This window comes from Carcharhinus amblyrhynchos, chromosome 11 (genome assembly GCF_965287045.1).
Source record: "Carcharhinus amblyrhynchos chromosome 11, sCarAmb.v2.hapA, whole genome shotgun sequence".
Classification (NCBI taxonomy): domain Eukaryota; kingdom Metazoa; phylum Chordata; class Chondrichthyes; order Carcharhiniformes; family Carcharhinidae; genus Carcharhinus; species Carcharhinus amblyrhynchos.
Genome location: NC_137334.1, coordinates 87,973,048 through 87,997,655, shown reverse-complemented (window position 1 = coordinate 87,997,655; position 24,608 = coordinate 87,973,048). Strand labels below are relative to the sequence as shown.

The following is a 24,608-nucleotide window of genomic DNA, read 5'->3' as shown; positions in this document are numbered from 1 at the left end:
ACATCTTTCATCTTACCTGCCCTCAACCTTCTTCGCTCCAGGGAGAACAATCCCAGCTTTTCCACCTGATATTGGAGCTAAAATACCTCACCCAAGGAATCGTCCTGGTCATCTAGTTCTGTTTCTACGAAGCGTTTGGGGACTCTGGGTCTGTACTTGATGGAGTTTAGAACGATGAAGGGGGATCTCATTGAAACTTACAGAATAATGGAAGGCCTGGGTAGAGTGGATGAGGGGAAGATGTTTCCATTAGTAGGAGAGACTAGGATCTGAGGGCACAGCCTCTGAGTGAAGGAACAACCCTTTTGAACTGAGATGAGGAGGAATTTCTTCAGCCAGAGGGTGGTGAATCCGTGTTAACTCATTGCCACAGAAGGCTGTGGAGGCCAGGTCATTGAGTGCGTTTAGAGAGAGACTAAATAGACTAGGTCTGTACTCGTCGGAGTTTAGAAGGCTGAGGGGGGATCTTACAGAGACGTATAAGGTAATGAAGGGGATGGATAGGGTAGGGGTAGAGAGATTCTTCCCGCTTAGAAAGGATAGCAGGACTAGAGGGCACAGCCTGAAGATAAGGGGGGGTGCAGTTTAGAACGGAGTTGAGGAGGAACTTCTTCACTCAAAAGGTGGTGAGTCTCTGCCCATTGAAGTGGTGGAGGCTACCTCGCTGAATATATTTAAGTCATGGGTAGATAGGTTTCTGATAGACAGGGGAATTAAGGGTTATGGGGAGAAAGCGGGAAAGTGGAACTGATCCACTTCAGATCAGCCATGATCTTATTGAATGGCAGGGCAGGCTCGAAGGGCTAGATGGCCTACTCCTGCTCCTATTTCTTATGTTCTTAAGACAGCGATAGATAGGTTCTTGATTGATGAAGAGATCATAAATTATGGGGAAAAGGAGGGAGAATGGGGTTGAGAAACTTATCAGCCGTCATTGAATGGCAGGGCAGACTTGATGGGCCGAATGGCCTAATTCTGCTCCTATATCTTATGGTCTTAAACCTTCTCAGCACCTTCTCAGGGGCCCTTGCGTTCTTTCTTGATGAGGAACATATTTTGGAAACATGGGGAAGGGCTTGGCAGGAGTGGATTGAGCTTTGAAAGGACCAGCACAGACTCAGTGAGCTAGCTGACCCCGACTTGTACCGTTACACGATTTACAATTCCAATCCCTTTCTGAGAAAGGAACATGTGAGCTGAGATGGTGAGAAACAAAACCGCCTTGGTTGCCATTGATGTTGTAGAGTTGGTATCGTGGTTGAAGGAGTTAATCCTTTGCCGATGTACCGATGCCTCATTTCCCTGTCTCTCTCTCCCCCTTGCAGGAGCACAGGGCCTGTAATGTCGATTCCTGCCCTGAGATCCGCAGGAATACGCCCTGGACGCCCTGGATGCCGGTCAACATCAGTCAGAACGGAGCCCGTCACGAGCAGCGGTTCCGCTACACCTGCCGGGCGCCATTGGCAGATCCACACGACCTGCAGCTTGGAAAGAAGAGAGTGGATACCCGCTTCTGCCCCTCAGATGGAACCTCTGCCTGCACCACTGACTGTAAGTCAAGGGAGGGGAGCGGGTCCGACCTTTCCTATGGAGCCAAGCATTTTTTAATCTCTTCATGGGCGTGAATGGTGAGGCCAGCACTTATTACCCATCACTTATTACCCAGAGAAACTATTGGTGGTTCTTCCTAACCTGTGGCAGTCTTTGGACTCTGGATTCATCTCTGCAGATTGGAAGGTGGCTACCCTCTATTCAAAAAGGACGGTAGAGAGAAAACAGGGAACTATTAAGTCTATAAGAAATAACTGTAAGAAATTTCTTCCCTCAGAGAGTGTTGAATGTGTGGAATTCACTACCACCGAAAGTAGCTGAGGCCCAAACATTGCATGATTTCGAGAAGAAAGCTCTTGGGGCTAAAGGGATCAAGGGATATGGGGGGGGGAAAGGCAGGATCAGGAATTTAATGATCAGCCATGATCATAATGAACGATGGAGCAGGCTCGAAGGGCCAACTGGCCTACTCCTGCCTTTGGTTTCTACGTTTAACTCGCTGCCACTGTGCCCTTGGGTAGACAATTCCACGTTTTTGACCCAGTCGCAATGGCGGAGTGGTGGACGTGTGTCCAGGTTTGGATGGAATGTGAATTGGAGAAGACGGTGACACACGGAGGGATGGGCCATCAATACTGGCCCAGGCAGCGATGCCCGTGTCCCATAATAAAAAAAGTAATGATGAGCTTATGCTGCTCTTGTCCTTCTGTGTGCTGAAGGTGGTGGATCTGGAGGGTGCTGTCAAATGAATCATAGAATCGTACAGTGCAGGGGAGGCCATTCTGCCCATCGAGTCTGCACTGACATCAATCCCACCCAGCCCTATCCCCGTAATCCCACCTATTTACCCCACTAATCCCTTGACACTAAGGGGCAATTGAGCACGGCCAATCCACCTAATCTTTGGACCCTGGGAGGAAATTCATGCAGGCAGAAGGAGAACTCCACACAGTCACCCCGAGGCCGGAATTGAACCTGGCTCCCTGATGCTGTGAGGCAGCAGTGCTAACCACTGCGCCACCGTGCCGCCCAAACCTTGGCGATTTGTTGCTGTGTAGATGGTGCACGCAGTGGGCAGAGACCTCCGGCCCGGCCTGCTGGTGGGATCTTCTGGAGTCGGCCCCCATCGATGGCTCCCTGAAGTGGGATACTGATATAGCTGATATACAAATCTGTTTAGAACCAAAGAAAGCAAAATAACTCCACAGTGTTATTCCATCTCATCCCGAGTAATACTTTCGATGGTCGGGATGTTGTGTGGGTTTGGGGGGGGGGCGGAGGGTAAAATTGACCTCAAAACTCCAGGTCTGGTGAGGGGGTAAAATCAGCTGGAATCCCAATGCAAATGGTCATCTAATAGATGCAGAAATATCAGGATTCAGCCCTCCGCAGTGGAATAGTCCGCGTGCACAAGGCCCACACGCCGCAGTGGCTCTTTGGCTAAACCACCAGTGAAAAGAAGGAGCACATGCCTGAGGAGTGCTGGGTGAGGCGTTGGTAAAAAGATGTGTCGGTTCGGTGGATTGGCCATGCTAAATCCGCGTCTGCATGGGTTTCCTCCGGGTACTCCGGTTTCCTCCCACAGTCCAAAGATGTGCGGGTTAGGTTGATTGGTCGTGCTAAGAAATTGCCCCTTAGTGTCCAGGGATGCGTAGCTTAGAGGGATAATGTGTGGGGATATGGAGGTAGGGCCTGGGTAGGATTGTGTTCGGTGCAGACTCGATGGGCCGAAGGGCCTCTTTCTGCACTGTAGGGTTCTATGGTCTAAATTGTCCCTTAGTGTCAGGGGGACTAGCTAGGACCAATGCATGTGGTTCTGAGGGTAAGGCCTGGGTGGGATTGTGGTCGGTGAAGACTCGATGGGCTGAATGGCCTCCTTCTGCACTGTAGGCTTCTATAAAGTAATGAATGTTTTGCTCCAGAGTGTGACACAAATTCAGGTCTCTCTCTCTCTCTCTCTCTCTATGCAGCCCTCGTCGATGACCTGTTGAAGTTGGGTCAGCAGTCTCTCCATCGGGTCAATGGCGGCTGGACCTCCTGGCTGCCATGGACACCCTGTTCCCGAGAGTGCGAGACGGGCTTTCGGACCAGGAGGCGGAGCTGTACCAACCCGGAGCCCAAGAGCGGGGGCCTACTCTGCATGGGGACAGACGTAGAGTACGAGGACTGTAACCAGCTGCCTTGCCCAGGTAATAGAATGAACTTGGAATCCGCAGTCATAGAATCTACAGAATCCAACAGTACAGAAGGAAGCCATTTGGCCCACCTAGCCTGTACCGACCACAATCCCATCCAGGCCCAATTCCTGTAACCCTCATTTACCCTGCTAATCCCCCTGACACCAGGGTCAATTTAGCATGGCCAACCAACCTAACCTGCCCATCTTTAGACTGTGGGAGGAAACCAGAGAACCTGGAGGAAGCCCACGCAGACACGGGGAGAATGTGCAGACGCCGCACAGTCAGTGGCCCAAGCCAGGAGTTGAACCTGGGTCCCTGCACTGTGAGGCAGGAGTGCTAACCATCGTGCCATCGTGCCGCCCCATGTCACAAGTGCAATAGCAAACAAATACCAAATGGAAGAATATGGTTAACGTTGAGGGAGAATGTGAGAAAATATAGCAAGACTTTAATAAGCTCGAAAAATAGACCTGTAATTGGCAAATAACTTCAATATTGAGAAGTGTAAGGGAAAGATTGTGGTGTAGTGGTATTGTCACTGGCCTAATAATCCAGAGACCCAGGATAATGCTCTGGAGTAAGGCAGGGAAGGCATGTCAGCTTGAATCAAATCTCACCACGCTTTCTAGTTAGTGTACACAGTTTGGGTGGCACGGTGGCACAGTGGTCAGCACGGTCGCCTCACAGGGATCTGGGTTCTCGATTCCGGCCTTGGGTCATTGTGTGGAGTCTGCACGTTCTCCCCGTGTCTGCGTGGGTTTCCTCCGGGTGCTCCGGTTTCCTCCCACAGTCAGAAAGACGTGCTGGTTAGGTGCATTGGCCGTGCTAAATTCTCCTTCAGTCTACCCGAACAGGCGCCAGAGCGCGACGACTAGGGGATTTTCACAGTAACTTCATTGCAGTGTTAATGTAAGCTTACTTGTGACACTAATAAGCTTGAAAAATCACTTGGCCTTATTCTAAAATCAATATAGAGGCACTGAAGAAGATTTGAAAAAAGATTTCCAAGGCTGACACCGGAACTGAGAAGGTACAAGCATCATGAATGAGTGCACGCACCAAGCTCCTTCCCTCTGGAAAACAGAAGGATGATTGATAAAGGACATTAAGATTATGGAAGATAATGAAAGGCCTAGTCAGTGATGCTCATATCCCGTGAACCAATAATTAAAACAAGTCTGAGATGATCCCGTGTGTGAACCAGACTGTAACTAGGGGCAATCAATATGAAATAGTCATCATTAAATCCATTAGGGAATTCAAGAGAAACTTTTTTACCCAGAAACTACCACAGGGAATGTTTGAAGTAACAAGTGCCAATGAATTTAAGAGGAACTAATTAGACACACAGGGGAGAAAGAAATGGGCAGGCATCATTGGCAAGGCTGATTTTCATTGTCCAGGGGACACAATGGATAGTGCTGCTGCCTCACAGCACCAGGGACCCGGGTTCGATTCCCAGCTTGGGTCACTGTCTGTGTGGAGTTTGCATGTTCTCTCCGTGTCTGCGTGGGTTTCCTCCGGGTGCCCCAGTTTCCTCCCACAGCCTGAAGGACGTGCTGTTTAGGTGCATTGGTCAAGCTAAATTCTCCCTCAGTGTACCTGAACAGGCCCCAGAATGTGGCAACTGTGGGGGTCTCACAGTAACTTCATTGCAGTGTTAATGTAAACCTATTTGTGACAAATAAATAACCTTAAACTTATTGTCCATCAGAAGGTGGTGGTGAGCTGCCTTCTTCACCTGCTGCAGTCCACGTAGGTACTCCCACAGTGCTGTTAGGGAGGAAGTTCCAGGATTTTGACCCAAGGCACGGATGTTCAGCACCTCGGTTCACATTCCAAGGAAAATAAACAAACTGGCCAATTCGAGAGGCAGGTTTGTGTTACGTGACTATTTTTTAAACTCTGTCCTTTCATGCGACTGTGTTTTCAGTGAAGGGAGCTTGGTCCTGTTGGTCTCCCTGGTCCTCGTGCTCAGCGACTTGCGGAGGTGGACACTACCAGCGTACGCGGACTTGCACCAACCCGGTGCCGGCTAACAGCGGGGACATCTGTATCGGGCTGCATACAGAGGAAGCTCTCTGCAACACTCTGCCCTGTGAAGGTAGGCTGTCCATCCTGTCTCACCTAGAGGGGAGATTCGGGAGACCTGTTGTCATCTTTTGACAGGATTGAGAGCTCCATTCTATTGGAATTTTGCCATGCGTGTTGTAATCTGGAGCGATGGAGAGTGATGGTCTAAGCTCCAACTTACTTTATGTCATGGCTTGCCAGGCATCTCTCCTGGTCTTGCCACCTGCCATGGGCGTGTATCGGAAGGGCTTTTGGGTCAATGCTTGACTGCCTTATGAACGCACCTTCCTTGGCCAGAATTGAACCAAGTCCCTGGCGCTGTGAGGCAGCGGTGTTAATTATGGTGTCACTGTACCAAACTCAACTGGCACTCCAAAGCTATAAAACAATGTATATATTCTTCCATGGGATGTAGGCATCATTGGCAGTGCTGGCATTTATTCACCTTTGCTAGTTACCCTGAACTGTGACGTACTAAGGTGTGGTACAGAGCCGCAGGTCTGGTCCACGTTTGCATGCCCAATAAACAATTGTTACCAAAACCAGCTTTTAAATTCTAGATTATATTAATTGAATTCCAATCCCACCAGCTCCTGAGGTGGGATTTGAACACGTTCTCAGAGCATCAGCCTGGGGCATTAGATTACAAGCGTGGGGGCGGCATGGTGGCGCAATGATTAGCATGGCAGCCTCACAGCACCAGGGAAGCAGGTTTGATTCTGGCCTCGGGTGACTGTGTGTGTGGAATTTGCACGTTCTCCCCGTGTCTGCATGGGTTTCCTCCGGGTGCTCCGGTTTCCTCCCACACTCCAAAGATGTGCGGGGTTAGGTTGATTGACCATGATACGTTGCCCCTTAGTGTCAGGGGGATTAGCAGGGTAAATATGTGGGGTTACAGAGATAGGGCTGGGGTGGGAGTGTTGTCAATGTTGGCTCATTGGGCCGAATGACCTCCTCTGCACTGTAAGGTTTCTCTGGTTCTACTATATTACCATTACAGCACCATCTCCTCTCGAAAGGGTAGTTTGAAAGTTACGAGTATCCTGTGATTATTATTCCTGCTTATGGCAGTCCAGGTAATGGAAATCAGTGGCCCACAAGGTTGCTGCCCAAGCTGCAATATTCTTACCAACACCAGCCGTGGTTCAAGGGGTAACCCGCTTGCACCTGAGCAGGAAGGTTGTGGGTTCAAATCCCACTCCTTTGAGCACAGAATTTCAGTTTGACTCCCTCCCTTTGCCGAGTTGAGGGAGTGCTACACTGTCAGAGGTGCCATCTCTCTTTGAGTACACCTCAGAGCATGGAAAGGTGGGGGATTTCCAGTCCTGCTGGAAGTCAATGGATCTCCATGGCAGGGCTGGAAAATCCAGGTTTAGGGATGGGAGTCTGTCCGTTCACTGAATTATCGAGGCCGCTCTCAGAGAGATGGTTGATCAGTGAGACCTCGCGATTGTCCAGCACTGATAGAGATCCAGGCTCATTGACTCCTCTGCTCCAGTCTGACAAGAGGGTTCCTGACCTCAGCTACAGCTGAAGGGTGGGCGACAATTGACCCCATTGTGCTCAGTGTCGCAGCTAGCGATGGCAAGCTAAACACTGAGCACAGCAGGACGCAACCTCAATAAAGAGAGTTGAAACGCTGCAGGTTGCCCGCTGTAGTCAAAATGTGTTATTAAAAATAATGAGATACTTTTCCAAATTACTCCCGTTAATTGAGATTTATGTGCAAGAAACTCCCCTCTAGTTGCTGCAGAGGAAGCCAATAATTGGATAAATGAATACCCACATGTATTTTCTTCCTGTTCCCAAACTCTACAGTCTAGCCGGCAGCACCAGTGCTCGAAACCTATTCCTGATTAACTTCCACCTCTCCAGCACCCCCAGACTGAGTGCAGACTCTGAACCGCACTCCCTTCACCAGCTGTGATCAAAATGGATTTGCTCAGGAATTTCCCCGTGTGGATGGAACAATTTGGGAACAGCCCGATTGTTTCTGTGTACTCAGCCCTGTACACAAGAGAAAGAAACACAGCTAAACACAATATTCCCTCTCTTTACTATTATCATTCATTGGTCTGTCGGACTCTCTTTCTGTGTATGTCCCTCATCAGCTGGCTGATCTCTGCTTGTTTTCCTGGTCTCTGGTGCGTTTTATCTCTCTCTCTCTGTCACTTCTTTGTCACCCACTGGTTCTCTCTCCCTGTTTCTGTCTAGAGCTCTGTTACTCTTCTCTGCCCACAGCATCAAAGGAAGCCACTTAGCCCATCTTACCTGGGCCAGATCCGTAAAGTTTATTTATTAGTCACAAGTAGGCTTGCATTAACACTGCAGTGAAGTTACTGTGGAATTCACCATGCCCCGGCGCCTGTTTGGGTCAATGCACCTAACCAGCGCGTTTTTAAGACTGTGGGAGGAAATTGGAGCATCCGGAGGAAACCCACGCAGACACGGGGAGAATGTGCAAACTCCACATAGACATTGACCCAAGCCGGGAATCGAACCCAGGTCCCTGGCAATGTGAGATAGCAGTGCTGACCACTGTGCCACCGTGTCGCCCATGGAGCATAGCTGTCCCAATTAATCCCGTTCCCTGACTCTTTCTCCATTGTCAGTACTCCCTCCAACATCGGAATGCTGCTGGCCTTTTGGATTGTGTGACCCCTTTAAGATTGGGGTGCGATCAGTCAAGCAAGCCTTCTTAAAGGGACTGTTCCTTTTGCATGTAGGGGGGGTTAAGGGTGAAGGAGGAAAGTGAGGTGGAGTTATGTTGGGAAGGAACCACAGAGTTTGGGACCCAGGCAACTGAAGACACAGCCGTAAGTAGGAGAAGTGATTAAAATCAGGAACGCTGAAGAGGCCAGAATTAGAGGGTAGCAAAAGTCACCAAATGTTTTGTGGGGGTGGAGAAGATTACACAGATAGGGAGGATAGAGGTCTTGAAATGATTTGAAAACAAGGATGAGAATTTTAAAATCGAACAAAATATAGGCATAGTGGTTAACACCGCCACCTCACAGCGCCAGGGATCCGGGGTCGATTTCCGACTTGGGTCACTGTCTGTGTAGCATCTGCACATTCTCCCCGTGTCTGCGTGGGTTTTCTCCGGGTGCTCCGGTTTCCTCCCACACTCCAAAGATGTGCTGGTTAGGTTCAGTGGCCATGCTAAATTCTCCCTCTGTGTACCCGAACAGGCGCTGGGGTGTGGCGACCAGGGGATTTTCACAGTAACTTCATTGCAGTGTTAATGTAAGACTACTTGTGACTAATAAATAAACTTAAAAAAAGATAGCAACAATTGTCACCACTTTTGAGTATTTCATGGCAAGTGAAGCATTTTCAGATGTTGCGGGCAGACACAGCAAGTTGCCAAGTTCAGGGATGTGACGTTATATTAGAAGACTGATTTTAATTTTGCTATGAAATTTAAAGTATCATCTTCTGATCTGAAAGGTGGTTGGTCAGTGTGGACTGAATGGAGCCTGTGCAACGAGGAGGACACACAGTTTCGCAGTCGTCGATGTGAGATTCCCAATCCTGACGCAATGCAATGTGTGGGAAACAGCACTCAGTTCCGACAGTGTCTCTACAATGAAATTCCTGGTGAGTTTGACAGTGAACTGAACTATGGTGTTCCGTGGAGCTGTGAAATATCAATATCACCCCATAGTGTCCTGGTCAATATTTATCCCTCAATCAGTCATTATCAGGATGCTATTTGTGGGATCTTGCTGTGCTCAAAGCAGCTGCTGAGTTTCCTACGTCACTCTTCCATGGGATGCGGGTGTCACTGGCAAAGCCAACACTTGTTGCCCATCCCTAATTGCCCTTGAGCTGAGTGGCTTGCTAGGCCATTTCAGACAGCAGTGGTACATCAACCACATTGCTGTGGGTCTGGAGTCACATGTAGGCCAGACCAGGTAAGGACAGCAGATTTCCTTCTCTAAAGGACATGAATGAACCAGATGGCTCTTTTTTGGACAATGGTTGCTTTATGTGTCAGATTTTTAAATCGAATTTTAAATTGCACCAGCTACTAGAGTGGGATTTGAACCTGTGTCCCCAGAGGATTAGCTGGGCCTACTGGGTAACCAGTCCACTGATATTGCCAATTCGCCAGAATCTTCCCCAGATGCAAGTCTTTCTTATCGGCACCTATAGTCGCAAAGCCTATCGGGCTATACATCTCCAACTGGAAGGCAAGCAGCCTTTTCCTTGGTCAGAATGGGCTGGATGGGCTGAATAGCCTCCTCCTGTGCCGCGATTCCATGGTTCACTACAGGCTGTGGGATCTTGCTGTGTTCAATTAGCCAACAAGTTGGTCTGAAGATCGGAGCGTTGCAATATATTCTGAAAGGCCGTTAATGCGTGGAAGGGTAGGGGCAACTTTGCTTGAAGTTTTCTTTAATCAAGCCAGTGGCAAAGGATTCACAACCCCAAACACTGTAGCTGGCAACAGCCTGATAGACTGACGGTGGGAAGCCTGTAACTGGGATTTCGTTGTCCTTTCACTGAGAGTAAGTTTCTATTTCAGGGGGTAGGTTCACCAGTTTATTGTATTGATTCTGGTAGGTGAGGTCGTCGCTGGTGAGTCCGGTATCTATTAGTGTTTCCCTCAAGAAGAAGGTGTTGCAACTGAATGGCAGGGTAGCTGAGAGTTGATGTGGGATGCACAGACCGGGAAGGATAGCAAGTTTTCCTGTCCTAAATTGGTTGGCTTTTTTATGACGCTGTGAACGCTTCACGGCCGCACTGTTACCAGGTCATTAAAAATATATTTTCCGGATATTTTGGACTGGATTCAGCACTCAAACTTGTTTTCCCAGGACTGTTAGTCCGGCTTTCTGAAATCGCCCACACAATGGATAGGGGGCGACACAGTGGCACAGTGGTTAGCACTGCTGCCTCACAGCGCCAGGGACACGGGTTCGATTCCCAGCTTGGGTCACTGTCTGTGCGGAGTCTGCACATTCTCCCCGTGTCTGCGTGGGTTTCCTCCAGGTGTTCCAGTTTCCTCCCACAGTCCAAAAGACGTGCTGGTTAGGTGCATTGGCCGTGCTAAATTCTCCCTCAGTGTACCTGAACAGGCGCTGGAATGTGGCGACTAGGGGACATTCACAGTAACTTCATTGCAGTGTTAGTGTAACCCTACTTGTGACTAATAAGTAAAAAACTTAAATTAAAACAATAACAGGCCCACTGCATGGATGCGACCACTGATTAGAATTCTGAATTGATCTCAGTTTGGGATTTGAGGTTCTGCTCCATTCAGGTTAAATGTTACTCTTCTTCTCTCCTGCAGTGATCCAGTCAGCCATTGGGAGTGACAGCAACTGTGGAGGTGAGTGCTAGAACTGTCACAACTGAACTGCATCATCACAGAGTCTGCTGTGGCCTGAGTGATCATGGCACCCTTTAGAATCAAATGTTCAGACTCTCTGTGATAAATCATTTCCCAGGAGGAGTGTTAGAGAGCAAGTAGTGGGGACAGTAACATGTACCGGAGGAATGATGTAGAGTGAGTATTGGGCACAGTGGTTAGCGCTGCTGCCTCCCAGCACCAGGGACCCAGGTTCAATTCCAGCCTCGGGTCCCTGCCTGTGTGCAGTTTGCAGGTTCTCCCCATGTTTGTGTAGGTTTCCTGCTCTGATTTCCTCCCACAGTCCAAAGATGGCCATAGAGCCATAGAGGTTTACAGCAAGCCCTTCGGCCCAACTTGTCCATGCCTCCCTTTTATTTTTAAACCCCTAAGTTAATCCCAATTATCCGCATTTGGCCCTTCCATAACCATCTTACCAATGTAACTGTCTAAATGCTTTTTAAAAGACAAAATTGTACCCGCCTCTACTACTACCTCTGGCAACTTGTTCCAGACACTCACCAGCCTCTGTGTAAAAAAATTGCCCCTCTGGACACTTTTGTATCTCTCCCCTCTCACCTTAAACCTGTGCCCCCTAGTTTTGGACTTGGTTGATTGACCATGCTAAGTTGCCCCTTAGCGTCGGGGGATTAGCAGGGTAAGTATGTGGGGTTATGGGGATGGGGCCAAGTGGGATTGTTGTCGGCGCAGACTCGATGGACCGAATGGTCTCCTTCCACGCTGTATTTCATGATTCTATGACAGCAATGAGGATTGTTAGAGAGTGATTTAGTTCTAAACCTCGGATTTAATTACAGAGACAGAATCGGGAGACAGCAATGTGTAGCTCAGGAAGTAGTTACAGGACATCGCGGGGAGCTAGTAACATGCTTCCTCACAGCAGCCTGCCTTGGCAGCTCAGTGAACGATAGCTGGACGGTAGCAGATCTGAGCTGCGTCCCAGTATAGTCTGAAGGTTGTGACATGCAATCTGGTGCTTCACTGAAGTTGCTAACCTTTGGTTCACCCAGCTTTTAGTGTCTACCATCTGATTGCCACCGGGATCTCCTGCTTCCTGGGTGCCACACTCATCACCCTGCTGATCTATGCATATTGCCAGCGATGCCACCGACAATCTCAGGAATCCACCGTCATTCATCCAACTACCCCCAACCACCTGAATTACAAAGGCAGCACTCAGAGTAACAAGAACGAACTCTACAATCCCATGGAAATCAAGGTAAGGGTGAATTTACATATCCTGTCCATTAGTGAGGGCTGGCATGTTTGTGCTTTGTTTGTTTTGAGATTGGCATCTTCCCTTCCCCTTGGCTGTTTCTCCTGTGCTGAAATGGGTGGCATGGTGGTTAGCATCCCTGCCTCCTAGCACCAGGGTCCCAGGCTCATATCCTTCTATATCCATCTTACTCATGTAACCAGGATCTTGGGTTCATGTCACACCGCATGTAACCCCCCCACCCTGATCATTGGGAGCATTGAGAGACCATCTGTGTGGAGTTTGCATGTTCTCCCCGTGTCTGTGAGTGTTTCTCCGGGTGCTCCAGTTTCCTCCCACACTCCAAAGCTGTGTGGGAGGAAAGAGGTGGGTGGGTGAACGCAGTCTGCGTGGGAGCCACATGTCCCCATTGAGAACTCACTGACACATCCAGGGTGTGCGATAAATAGCCTTTGGTGTGGAGAAATGCAAGTCCGTGGGGGTTGGGTAAGGTCACGATTGGGTTCTGCTGTGAGCCAAATTGCCCACAAAGGCTCAAGCTCTGGATCTAATGAATGGTTAGCCAGGCAAGATACCAGACATGTTAAAGGCACGGGAGCACAGGATGAGTCCTCGTCTGTAAGAGGGACAAGGGAAATCTTTGTCAGAACTCTATTTTCTCAGAAGGCTAAGGAAATTTGGCATGCCAGCTATGACTCTCACCAACTTATACAGATGCATCATGGAACGCATTCTTTCTGGTTGTATCACAGCTTGGTATGGGCTCCTGCTTGGCCCAAGACCACAAGAAACTACAAAAGGTTGTGAATGTAGCCCAATCCATTACATCCAATCCATTGACTCTGTCTACACTTCCCGCTGCCTCAGAAAAGCAAACAGCATAATTAAGGACCCCACACACCCTGGACATTCTCTCTTTCACCATCTTCTGTCGGGAAAAAGATACAAAAGTCTGAGGACACGTACCCATTGACTCAAGAACAGCTTCTTCCTTGCTGCCATCAGACTTTTGAATGAATTTATCTTGCATTAAGTTGATCTTTCTGTGCACCCTAGCTATGACTGTAACACTACATTCTGCACTCTCTCTTTTCCTTCTCGATGAATGGTATGCTTTGTCTGTATAGTACGCAAGAAACAATACTTTTCAATGTGTACTAATACATGAGTTTTAAGGGGCATCTCGACAAATACATGAATAGGATGGGAATGGAGGGATATGGTCCCCAGAAGGATAAGGGCTTTAGTTCGGTCGAGCAGCATGGTCGGTGCAGACTTCGAGGGCTGAAGGGCCTGTCCCAGTGCTGTTATTTTCTTTGTTCTTTGTTCTATGTGACAATAATAAACCAAATCAAAATCAAATCTAATCGAAAGACACGCAGATGGGTGAGGGCCCCATTTTAACACGGCATTCCACAATCTCCCATTGCCTTTGATCTTGTTTCTAACTGATTTGATTTATTATTGTCACATGCATTGAGATACAATGAAAAGTATTGTTCCTCGTGCACTTTACAGACAAAGCATACCGTTCGTAGAGAAGCAAAGGAGAGATTGCGGAATGTAGTGTTACAGTCATAGCTAGGGTGTAGAGAAAGATCAACTTAAAGCCAAGTAGGTCCATTCAAAAGTCTGATGACATCAGGGAAGAAGCTGTTCTCGAATTGCTTGGTATGTGACCTCAGAATTCTCTACCCTTTTCCTGATGAAAGAAGATGGAAGAGAGAATGTCTGGGGTGCGTGCGGTCCTTAATTATGCTGGCTGCTTTGCCGAGACAGCGGGAATTGTAAACGGTGTCAGTGGACGGGAGGTTTGCGTGATGAACAGGGGTTCGTTCACAAGCCTTTGTCGTCTCTTGTGGTCTTAGTCAGAGCAAGGTCTCTCTCATACATGGCTCTCGCAGATCTATTCAGTCCGTTTTTAGCTATGCAAACCATATCCCACAGAGAGTTGGGAAGGATGCGGGTGGAATCTGATAGAGCTTTACAAAATTATGAGAGACCTAGATAGGGTAGATCATCAGAATCTTTTCCCCGTGGCAGAGGGGTCTAAGACAGAGCGCGCAAGTTTAAAGTTAGGAATGAGCAGTTTCGAGGGGATCCGAGGAAAATTACTTATACCCAGCGGGCGTAGAAATACCTGAGAGGGTGATGGAGGCAGGTACTCTTGCAAAAGTGAAGAAGCACGGGGCGGCACTGCGATGCCGGGGACCCGGGTTCGATTCCCGGCTTGGGTCACCGTTTGTGCAAAGTCTGCATGTTCTTCCCGTCTGTGTGTGGGTTTCCTCCGGGTGCTCCAGTTTCCTCCCACAATCCAAAGATGTGCGGGTTAGATGGATTGGCCATGCTAAATTGCCCCTTAGTATCAAGGGGACTAGCTAGAGTAAATGTATGGGATTATGGGTATGGGGCCAGGATGGGTTGGTTGTCGGTGCAGACTCGATGGGCCGAATGGCCTCCTTCCGCACTGTAGGGTTTCTATGATCCTAAGGATCTGGAGAAGCACGTAAACCACCAAGACTATGGTCCAAGTGCTGGTAAACAGGAATAGTATAGATCGATATCTGATGGTCAGCATAGACATGCTGGGCCGAAGGGCCTGTTTCCGCGCTGTATGGATCTACAGTTTACAAGGGCTATCAGGTGAGAAGGAGGCCTGGTTAGCTCAGTGTGCTGGATGGTTAGCGTGTGGACCAGATCAATGCCAACAGCATGGGGGCTCAGTCCCCACTCCAGCAGGGACCTGCCACCTCACTCTATCCACAACAACAATAAAACATCAGCAGTTTTCCAGAGATCAGCAAAGAATGGGGGGGTGGGGTGGGGGGGTAGGGGAGCATAAGAACAGTCGCAGTGGAACTAAGAACAGTTGCAGGGGCGGCACAGCGGCTAGCACTGCTGCCTCACAGCACCAGGGACCCCGGTTCAGTTCCCAGCTTGGGGCACTGTCTGTGCGGAGTCTGCACGTTCTCCCCGTATTTGCGTGGGTTCCCTCCCACAGTCTGAAAGACGTGCTGGTTAGGGTGCGTCGGCCGTGCTAAATCCTCCCTCAGGGTACCCGAACAGGCGCCGGAGTGTGGCAACTAGGTAACTTCACTGCAGTGTTAAAGGAGAAAGAACAAAGAAAATTACGGCACAGGAACAGACCCTTCGGCCCTCCAAGCCCGCACTGATTTAGCTAAAACACTTCCGGGGACCGTATCCCTTCACTCCCATCTTAATGTAAGCCTACTACTTTCAGGATGGGCTGAATGGCCTTTTTCTGTGCTTGTGAGAATCTATAAAATGGTGGACAAGAAAGTAGATTGTTAATAAGTTTGTTTTCTGTTTGAACAGGAGAAGAGTGGAATTTGCTTTCAGTGATCCTGTTTATAATCAAGGCATCAAATCTGATTTATGCTTTGTTTAAACTGAAGGTTTATCTTTGTTGGCTAAAAGCCAGGCTTATTATAAAATTCCTGCACTAATCTTGTCTGCAGCTTGATGGGTTTTACGGATTAATGCCCTGTGCATTGTAGATGTATTAGAAGGAATAATTAGCTGTGTGTACTCATTACTGATAAGCGGGGGGTTCTGGTCACCTTCAGTCAACTATCGGAGGCTATTACACGGCCTGAGTGGGTCAGTTAGTTCTCAAAGTCGATATGTGACTTCTGTGCACACTGTAGCCCCCCCCCCCACCGCCTCTTGTTACTGTTTTGTGACTGGCGAGGGAGTTACGTGGAGATTGCAATTTCCGTGGAAAAGCTAATCACAAACCTTATATAAACTGTTTGCCGCATTTCATTTCATTTAAACACGTCGGCATCACTGGTCGGCGCTAATTGAAAACTAATTTCCTCTTATCGGGGTGAAAAAATAGTTTATTATAGCCACTTGTGTTCCGTTAATCAACCGTGACTCAGTGCCTTAGCACGCTGGCTTCCGACACTGAGGCTGTGAGCTCCAGCCCCACATCAGTGACTTGAGAGCAGAACCTCGGACGACACTACCAGTGGGTGGCACAGTGGGTAGCGCTGCTGCCTCACAGCGACAAGGACCCCGGGTTCGATTCCCAGCCTGGGTCACTGTCTCTGAGGAGGGTTTACCTCCAGGTGCTCCGGTTCCTCCCACAGTCCGAAAGATGTGCTGGTTAGGTGTTTTGGCCGTGCTGAATTCTTGCCCAGTGTACCCGAACAGGCGCCGGAGTGTGGTGACTGAGGAATTTTTACAGTAACTTCATTGTAGTGTTGATGTATGCCTACTGATAAATAAAGTTGAAATTAACCCAGTGTCAGTACCGAGGGAGTGCAGTATTGCCGGAGGTGCCGTCTCTCGGCTGAGAGATTAAACTGAGGCCCCCAGTGCGCTCTCTTGGGTCGACACATCTTGAAGGTGAGCAAGGGAGTTCTCACTTATCCCTCAAAAACATTGTTATTTATCTCACTGCTGCATGTGGGATGTTGCTGTGCACAAAACACCTTGGCCTACATTTCGACAGCTGCTACACATCAAAGGTACGTCATTGGCTGTGGAGCGCCCTGAGAGGCCAGGGAATGGCGCTAGATAAATGCAGATTCTTAAGTCAGCCAAGGAGCATTTTGACTAAATTGCCTGATGTCGCTTTGAACCTTCAACGTTAATTTGACTCTTTATTTTGCCCCAGACGCTGAACAAAAACAATTTGATTCCTGACGACCGGAGCAACTATTTCTCCTCGCTACAGCAGACAAATGTGTACACCACAACGTACTACCCCACCACCCTGAATAAGTATGACTACAGACCTGACTCCTCGCCTGGGAGAGCCTACACCTAAAGCCCTCCTGGCCAACTTGCCCCGGAGACGGTGCTTCGAACTGAACCGCAATGGATTTCCCCCTGAGAATGATCCATAATCATAGCAAACAACTGTAGTCGAGTCATAGCATCAGCCAATCACAGTCCAAATTTTGTGGAGTCCTTCATTAACGATTTGCACTTCTTCAAGATCCGCGGTCCAGCCATCGAGACTTGCTTATGACTTATAAGAAGCAATGACTTAGTAAGCAATGGATTTTTCTTTTCCTCTAAATAGACTCCCTGGCGAGAAAGACTGAGCTTTGCTTCGTGTGCGGGGAGAGAAACAAAATGGCGGAAACAAAATGGCCACCACAGTGGATGAACAATACGATAGTTGCCACAGCAACGTGTTGTCTCTGTGAAAGTAGATTTGCTGAGGGTTTCTCCACAGAGGTGATTTTGAGAATGAGACTGTAGCATCTGGATACAGAAATGCTCCCTCGTTACTGAGGGGGGAGGGGGTGTGTTATTTTTTATTGTCATCGAAAGTTTATTTTTTTCTCTCTCTTTCCCCCTTTCAGTATTAATTTTCAGATGTGTACCTTATGGAGCCTAACAGTAGCAAGACATAGTCTCACACATTGTATTTACAGCGCAGAAACAGGCCATTCGCTGCGGCAATTTCCATGACATTGTTTACGATCCTCTCCCGAACTCCTTCATCTCAGCCCATCAGCAGTCCAAAATCCCCCATCAAAACACTCTTGTTTTTTTTAAAACTGATCAGGTTTCCTTTGAGTAGCTTCAGGCTGTATTATGGTTTGTTTCTACTTTTGTCCCCGCTTGCATTCCCAGAATCGGAAATTCTGCACTTTTCCAATGAAATCTATGCGGAGGGCAACCCAAACACGCCAAACGAGGGCTCACAACGGCCCCGTTCGCTGTCGCTAGTCACCAAGTTCAGCTAGGCCTCAAATCCCTTTCAGCGACGAGCAACTGTTAAAATAATCTGGAGTAGGGTCCTTTGAAGGTTCAACTCTATTCGTTTGATGCAAGGTTGCCCTTAGTTTGGGCCGTTTGACTGCTTTGCGTATTTATTATTATTGGCGGATATAAGTTGCACCTCCATTTTACCCGCTCCACTGAAAAATAATTGTGCTAGTAGGCAAGGGTGATGGGGAAATGGGCAGAAGGGCCAGCAACTGCAGCTGTGTAGAGTTTCACAAATGCTAGTGTAGCAGGAATATTAACACCACCCACCCCCCCATCGTCTTACTGCGTGGTTTAAGTTCGACATCAGAATTTTAAAATATTCTTCCATGGGGATGTGGGCATCGCTGGCTCGGCCAGCATTTATTGTCCATTCCCAGTTACCCTGGAGAAGGTGCTGGTGAGTCTTCGCCACTGTAATCCATGGGATGTAGGGTGCACCCGGAGTGCTACTAGCGAGGGGGTTCCAGTACCCTGCCTGGAACAACAAGGGAAGGCCTGTGTTTTGGGGTGGGGGTGGAGGGCTGGCGCTGCCTGAGGGTGGGATGCCGGTGCATTGTTTGTCCTGTGAGTTGAAACTCGCCCACATACTCCCCAAAGATGTTTGAGCAGGAATTCGGAATCCTTCCATATATTCCCCGTGCTGACGAGCTTGGCGGGAAACCACGGACACAAGTTCTGTTCAAAGTTCAAAGCAACACGCTTGAGGTCTGGTCAGCTTCCGGAGCTCAAGCAAAGAAGCTGGGACCCAACTCAAAGCTCTCTGGCTTTGACCTCCTGTAACAAGTTATTGGTGTTTGGTGCCAGTTGGAAGGGGTGTAGATCTACGCTGTGATCTCAGCCATTGTTATGTGGGGATGCTGCACTCCAACCCTGCTGCATCACCTGCTTTGCCAAGTAATCGTCTGCTGCCGGTTGTGGTCAAACCTGCATTTCTCTCCATCGATTATAAGGGAGACCAAACTTCATACAATAGCTCAACCAACTGGGTTCCCCCAAAGGGGGCAGTCCAAATTTTCCTGGGTGATGTATGTATGTTTGTGGGATTGTGGTCAATGCAGGCTCAATGGGCCAAATGACCTCCTTCTGCACTGTAGGTAATCTATGATTCTATGTGTTGAGAATCGTATGCATTGCAAAGGTAGTTATAAGGTTACCTGCACTGAGGTACATGTGACAAGCTAAAAGAATCTCTTGCCAGTAGTGATGGTTTATACTCCTTTGAGTGAAAACTCCTGTCTTTTACACCACAGCTGCCAATTTTTTCTGGTGGTCTTTACTGACAGGGTTGTGGTTTGACCCATGCAGTGAACTGCTGTTTTGAACTGGTGGCAATTGCCCAGGATCCAAATACATTTGGATGCACCAGAGGAGATGTTTAGTCAGTTTTCCGAGATAATTCATGTGTGTGTGTGTGTGTGAGCGTGTGTGTGTGTGAGAGCATGTGTGTCTGTGTGTGTGTGTGTGTGAGTGAGCGTGTGTGTGTGTGTGTCTGTGTGTGTGTGTGTGTGTGTGTGTCTGTGTGTGTGTGTGTGAGTGAGCGTGTGTGTGTGTGTGAGTGAGCGTGTGTGTGTGTGTCTGTGTGTGTGTGTGTGAGTGAGCGTGTGTGTGTGTGTGTGTGTGTGTGAGTGAGCGTGTGTGTGTGTGTGTGTGTGTGTATGTGTGAGTGAGCGTGTGTGTGTGTGTGTGTGTCTGTGTGTGTGTGTGTGTGTCTGTGTGTGTGTGTGTGAGTGAGCGTGTGTGTGTGTGTGTGTCTGTGTGTGTGTGTGAGTGAGCGTGTGTGTGTGTGTGTGTGTCTGTGTGTGTGTGTGAGCGTGTGTGTGTGTGTCTGTGTGTCTGTGTGTGTGTGTGTGTGTGAGTGAGCGTGTGTGTGTGTGTGTGTGAGCGTGTGTGTGTGAGTGAGCGTGTGTGTGTCTGTGTGTGTGTGTGTGTGTGAGTGAGTGAGTGTGTGTGTGTGTGTGTGTGTGTGTGTGTGTCTGTGTGTGTGTGTGTGTGTGAGTGAGCGTGTGTGTGTGTGAGTGAGTGTGTGTGTGTGTGTGTGTGTGTGTGTGTGTGTGTGTGTGTGAGTGAGTGTGTGTGTGTGTGTGTGTGTGTGTGAGTGAGTGTGTGAGTGTGTGTGTGTGTGAGCGTGAATGGAGTTCCGAGGTGATCTGAACAAGGATTGCACCTGGAAAACGAATACTCCCACCTCTGTTTTTATTTCAACTCTTGCCAGTGCACCCCTCCCACCCTATCTCAGTAACCTCCTCCAACCCTACACTCCTCCAAGATCTCTGCACTACTCCAATTCTGTCTTCTTGTGCATCTCGTTTCTTAGTTGTCTTTGGCAGTCTGGGCCCCACAGTCTGGGATTCCCTCCCTCAACCCCTCCACCTCTCTCCTCCTTTAAGATGCTCTTTACAATCTACCTCTTCAGCCAAATCTTTTAGCCGTTGGTCCTAATGTCTCCCTATGTGATCCAGTGTGAAATTTTGTTTTAATAACACTCCTGTGAAGTGATTTTGATAAGTTTTAAAGGTGCTATATAAATATAATTTGTAGTTGTTGACGCGGAATTTTTTTACCCCCACTTTTGACTGGATGGTCATCCTACTTCTCCTCGATCATTCCCTCCTGCCTCTTGACGCACTAGTGAGTCTCAGTAGACTGTGGGCAGCATGTGGCACCGTGGTTAGCACTGCTGCCTCACAGCCCCAGGGACCTGGGTTCAATCCCCTGCTTTGTCTGTGTGGAGCTTGCACCTTCTCCCCACGTGTCTGTGTGGGTTTCCTCCGGGTGCTCCGGTTTCTGCCTGCACTCCAAAGATGTGCGGGTTAGGTGCATTGGCTCAATTGCCCCTTAGTGTCCCGGGATGCGTACTGCGAGGGCTTAGAGGGGTAAATATGTGGGGTTACAGGGATGGGATTGTTGTCAGTGCAGATTCGATGGGCTGAATGGCCTCCTTCTGCATTATAGGGTTTTTATAATTCTATGATTCTACAAGTCTCCAGAATGTGGTAACTAACCTGGTGTTCTTTAGTTTCCATCAACTGCTATAAGTGGTCCTTGTATCATACGTTGGTTCTTTTGTACATCGTAGCCTGAGTGGGCTGGGACCATTTTTTCCAGCGTACGTGATCTTTTCTTAGGCAGGTTGGGGGATGGAGAAGAGAAAATGCAGGAGTGTCTTATTACAATTGCCACCAGCAACAGTAACACTTACCATCTGCTACCTTAGTTTTGTATCGGTGTGTGAGTATGTACCTGCACAGTCCATGCACCACTGTTTTGTTTGTATTGGTTATGGTGCTCGTGGTTCCAAATGGTGTTGACATCACATGATTTTGGTTGACCAATCAGAAACCTGTTTGGGGAATGGAATTGGATTATGGTAGCCAGTAGAAATTGTAGGCCATAATCACGAGCCATCCGTCACTCCTGAGTGTTGAGTAGAGTTGTTGGATACTTTAGTTAAGAAGGGAGTGCGTAAATTCAGACGTAATCTTCAGTCAGTTATAGTCTTGGGCTCAAAGAGCCATTGATCCAGTCAGACCGAATTTTCCTCTCTCTACCATTGGGCTCTTTGTCAAATGAGTGGGGGGGTCTGTGCTGGCCTTGTTCATTGGTGAGGTAATGAGGGACTACATTTCTCCTCCAAGTTTGGGATTTGGAATGTCAAGTCAGAATGGTTCTTATTCACATTACTGCCCCTGCCTATCTCTGTAAAACCCCCGCTGTCTAACAACCCTCTGAGCTCTGTCTCTGTGTTCCTCAAATCCTGGCCTTCAGTGCATTCCTGATTTCCTTGATGATTTGCGCCATTGATGGTTGTGACTTTTGCTGTGTGGGGCCCTAAACTCTAAAATTCCCTTGCTAATCATCGCCACCTCTCCTTTAAGATGCTCTTACCACCTACTTCTTTGACTAAGCTTTTGTTCGCCTGCCTTAATATCTCCTTGAGGTACTGGGTGTCCTGTGAAGTGCCTTGGAAGGTTTTACTATGTTCCAGGCCCCATAGAAATGCAAGTTGTTGTTGTTGTGTGGATGCAAAGATATCGTGATTGGGGAGAAGAGCTGGAAATCGTGGAAAATGTGTAGAGAAGATAGAGGCAGCTGATTTTGAGGAGATGCCCATGTTTGCCCTCAATGACAGCTCACATGGCATCCGTTGACACTGAAACGGGGAACTCACCATTCTGTAGGACCATTCCCAACACTGGCCCTGAAGGGAAAGCAAGGCCCAACTTACATACTTCACCCTCATTCTTCAGATCATTTCATCTGAAGCACACAACCTCAACAAGCATCGATATTGTGGAAGCTTGCTGCTGTTCCCTCAGCACCTGGCACACAGAATCCCCGCTGGCTTGCATTCCAGAAACTCCAAAATGACCCTTCCTCCTGTAACTCAACGTGGCAAGGCCTTCTGCATAGAATCTCCACAGTGCAGAAGGAGGCCATTCGGCCCATCGAGCCTGCACCAACAATGATCCCATCCTATTCCCGTAACCCCATATATTTACCCTGTTAATTCCCTGACACTAAGGGGGCAATTTGGCACGGCCTATCCACCTAACCTGCACGATTTCGGACTGTGGGAGGAAACCGGAGCACCCGGAGGTAACCCATGCAGACACGGGGAGAATGTGCAAACTCCACATAGACAGTGACCCAAGGGCGGAATTGAACCCCAGTTCCTGACACTGTGAGGCGGCAGTACTAACCACCGTGCTGCCCCATCTGCCGATGCTGTCAAATTGGATGCAGAATTTGTAGTCATTATTGGAATTTTGGGAATCCAAAAATCAAAACTTCTCAGAAGTCTTCAGGCAAAGGGTGGTTGAAGTCTGGAACCCTCGTCCGGAAGTAGTAATTGATTCTGGATCCTATGTAAACTTTAAACTGAAATTGATAGGTTTTTGCCAAACACAGGTATTAAGGTCTGTGGGACCTTGATAGGATAGATTTTTGAACAGTAAAGGAATTAAGGGTTATGGTGAGCGGGCGGGTAAGTGGAGTTGAGTCCACGAAAAGATCAGCCGTGATCTTATTGAATGGTGGAGCAGACTTGAGAGGTCAGATGGCCTATTCCTGCTCCTAGTTCTTACGTTCTTGGTGGGTATGTGGAGTTAGGATGAGGGTAGCCATGATCGCATTGAACGGTGAAATAAATTCAAGGAGTGTTTGAAAATAATTATTTCATGGGGTGTGGGGTCCCTATCCAAGGCAGAACTTGTTGCCCACGCCTGTTGCTCTTGAATCAAGTGGCCTGATTAACAGCAGAGGGCAGTTAAGAGTCAACCACATTGCTGTGGCTCTGGAGTCACGTGTAGGCCAGACTGGGTAAGGACGGCAGATTTCCTACCCCAAAGGACATTAGTGAACCAGATGGGTTTTTACAATACAAAATGGGTTTGATGATCGTTACATTGTCGAGGCTAGCTTTGTTAATTGAATTTGAAATCCCACCAGTTGCCATAGCAAGACTTTATCCCCCGAGAATTAGCCTGGGCTTTTGGATTACTAGGCTAGTAACATTCCCACTATCTGCCACCCCCAGCCTACTCCTGTTCCTAAAGCAAAATGTGAGATGAAGAAATTATCTGAAGGCCGTTCCACTTCAGCTCTCCCTTACAACTTGCTAAAATAGTTGTCCTCGTGCTGATTTACCTTGCTAGGTCACCAGAGACATCACTGAGTGAATATGGTAATGCTCACTCCATTTACCTCGTCAGACGTCTCACAACACCAGGTTCAAGTCCTTCAGGTTTATTTGGTATCACGAGCTTTCGGAGCGCCGCTCCTTCATTAGGTGAGTGGCCCTTCACCTTCTTCACTAATGAAGGAGCAACACTCCGAAAGCCAAATAAACCTGTTGGACTTTAATCTGGTGTGGTGAGATTTCTTACTGTGCCCAGCCCAGTCCAACGCTGACATCTCCGCATCCAATTACCTGCACCATGTAACATCAATGTGAATTTACATTGATACACTCGGGAAACCCCTCCTTCCCCATTACTAAGTGTGCTGTCTACTGGATCAGGAAGGCTGCAGAATCAGCTCACCTCGGCCAGAGTGAAAACTGCGGGTCATTAGCTTGACCTGATGAGGTGGAATCAGCCAGGGTCCTTCTCATATTTGCATTGATTCCACGATTGGAAAGCTTGCATGAGGATCTGATGATTGATCTCCGCTGTGATGTGTCTCTTTGGAAGGGGAAATCACTCCCCCCGTTACACCGCACCCCCCCACCCCGGGTTCTGTATGAAACTCCACAATGTGGTCATAGCAACGGAGGAAGTTGACTGTTGTAGACACATGAGCCATCACTCTTTGGAAGAGACGGGAGGGTGTATTACCCAACACATAGGATTCATACAGTGCCTTTCCCCGCCTTGGAGCCTGGAGATGAAGCCAATGGATTGTTTCTGAAGTGCAGTCAGCGCTGTGATAGAGGAAAGGTGGTGAAAGCAAGGTGTCA

General features: G+C 48.4%; 1 protein-coding gene across 2 annotated transcripts in view; it reads left to right on the top strand.

Annotated features, from left to right (window-relative positions):
• sema5ba (sema domain, seven thrombospondin repeats (type 1 and type 1-like), transmembrane domain (TM) and short cytoplasmic domain, (semaphorin) 5Ba) overlaps positions 1-19,619 on the top strand; it is a 278,339-nt gene extending 258,720 nt beyond the window's left edge. For both annotated transcript variants that reach the window (XM_080199511.1, XM_080199512.1), the window contains 7 exons: positions 1,326-1,551; positions 3,522-3,740; positions 5,665-5,835; positions 9,255-9,404; positions 11,104-11,142; positions 12,192-12,400; positions 17,043-19,619. In XM_080199511.1, the coding sequence (XP_080055637.1) occupies positions 1,326-1,551; positions 3,522-3,740; positions 5,665-5,835; positions 9,255-9,404; positions 11,104-11,142; positions 12,192-12,400; positions 17,043-17,195 (1,167 nt within the window). In that variant the 3' untranslated portion in view covers positions 17,196-19,619. The remainder of the gene's footprint in view (positions 1-1,325; positions 1,552-3,521; positions 3,741-5,664; positions 5,836-9,254; positions 9,405-11,103; positions 11,143-12,191; positions 12,401-17,042) is intronic.
• Positions 19,620-24,608: the final 4,989 nt, after the last annotated feature.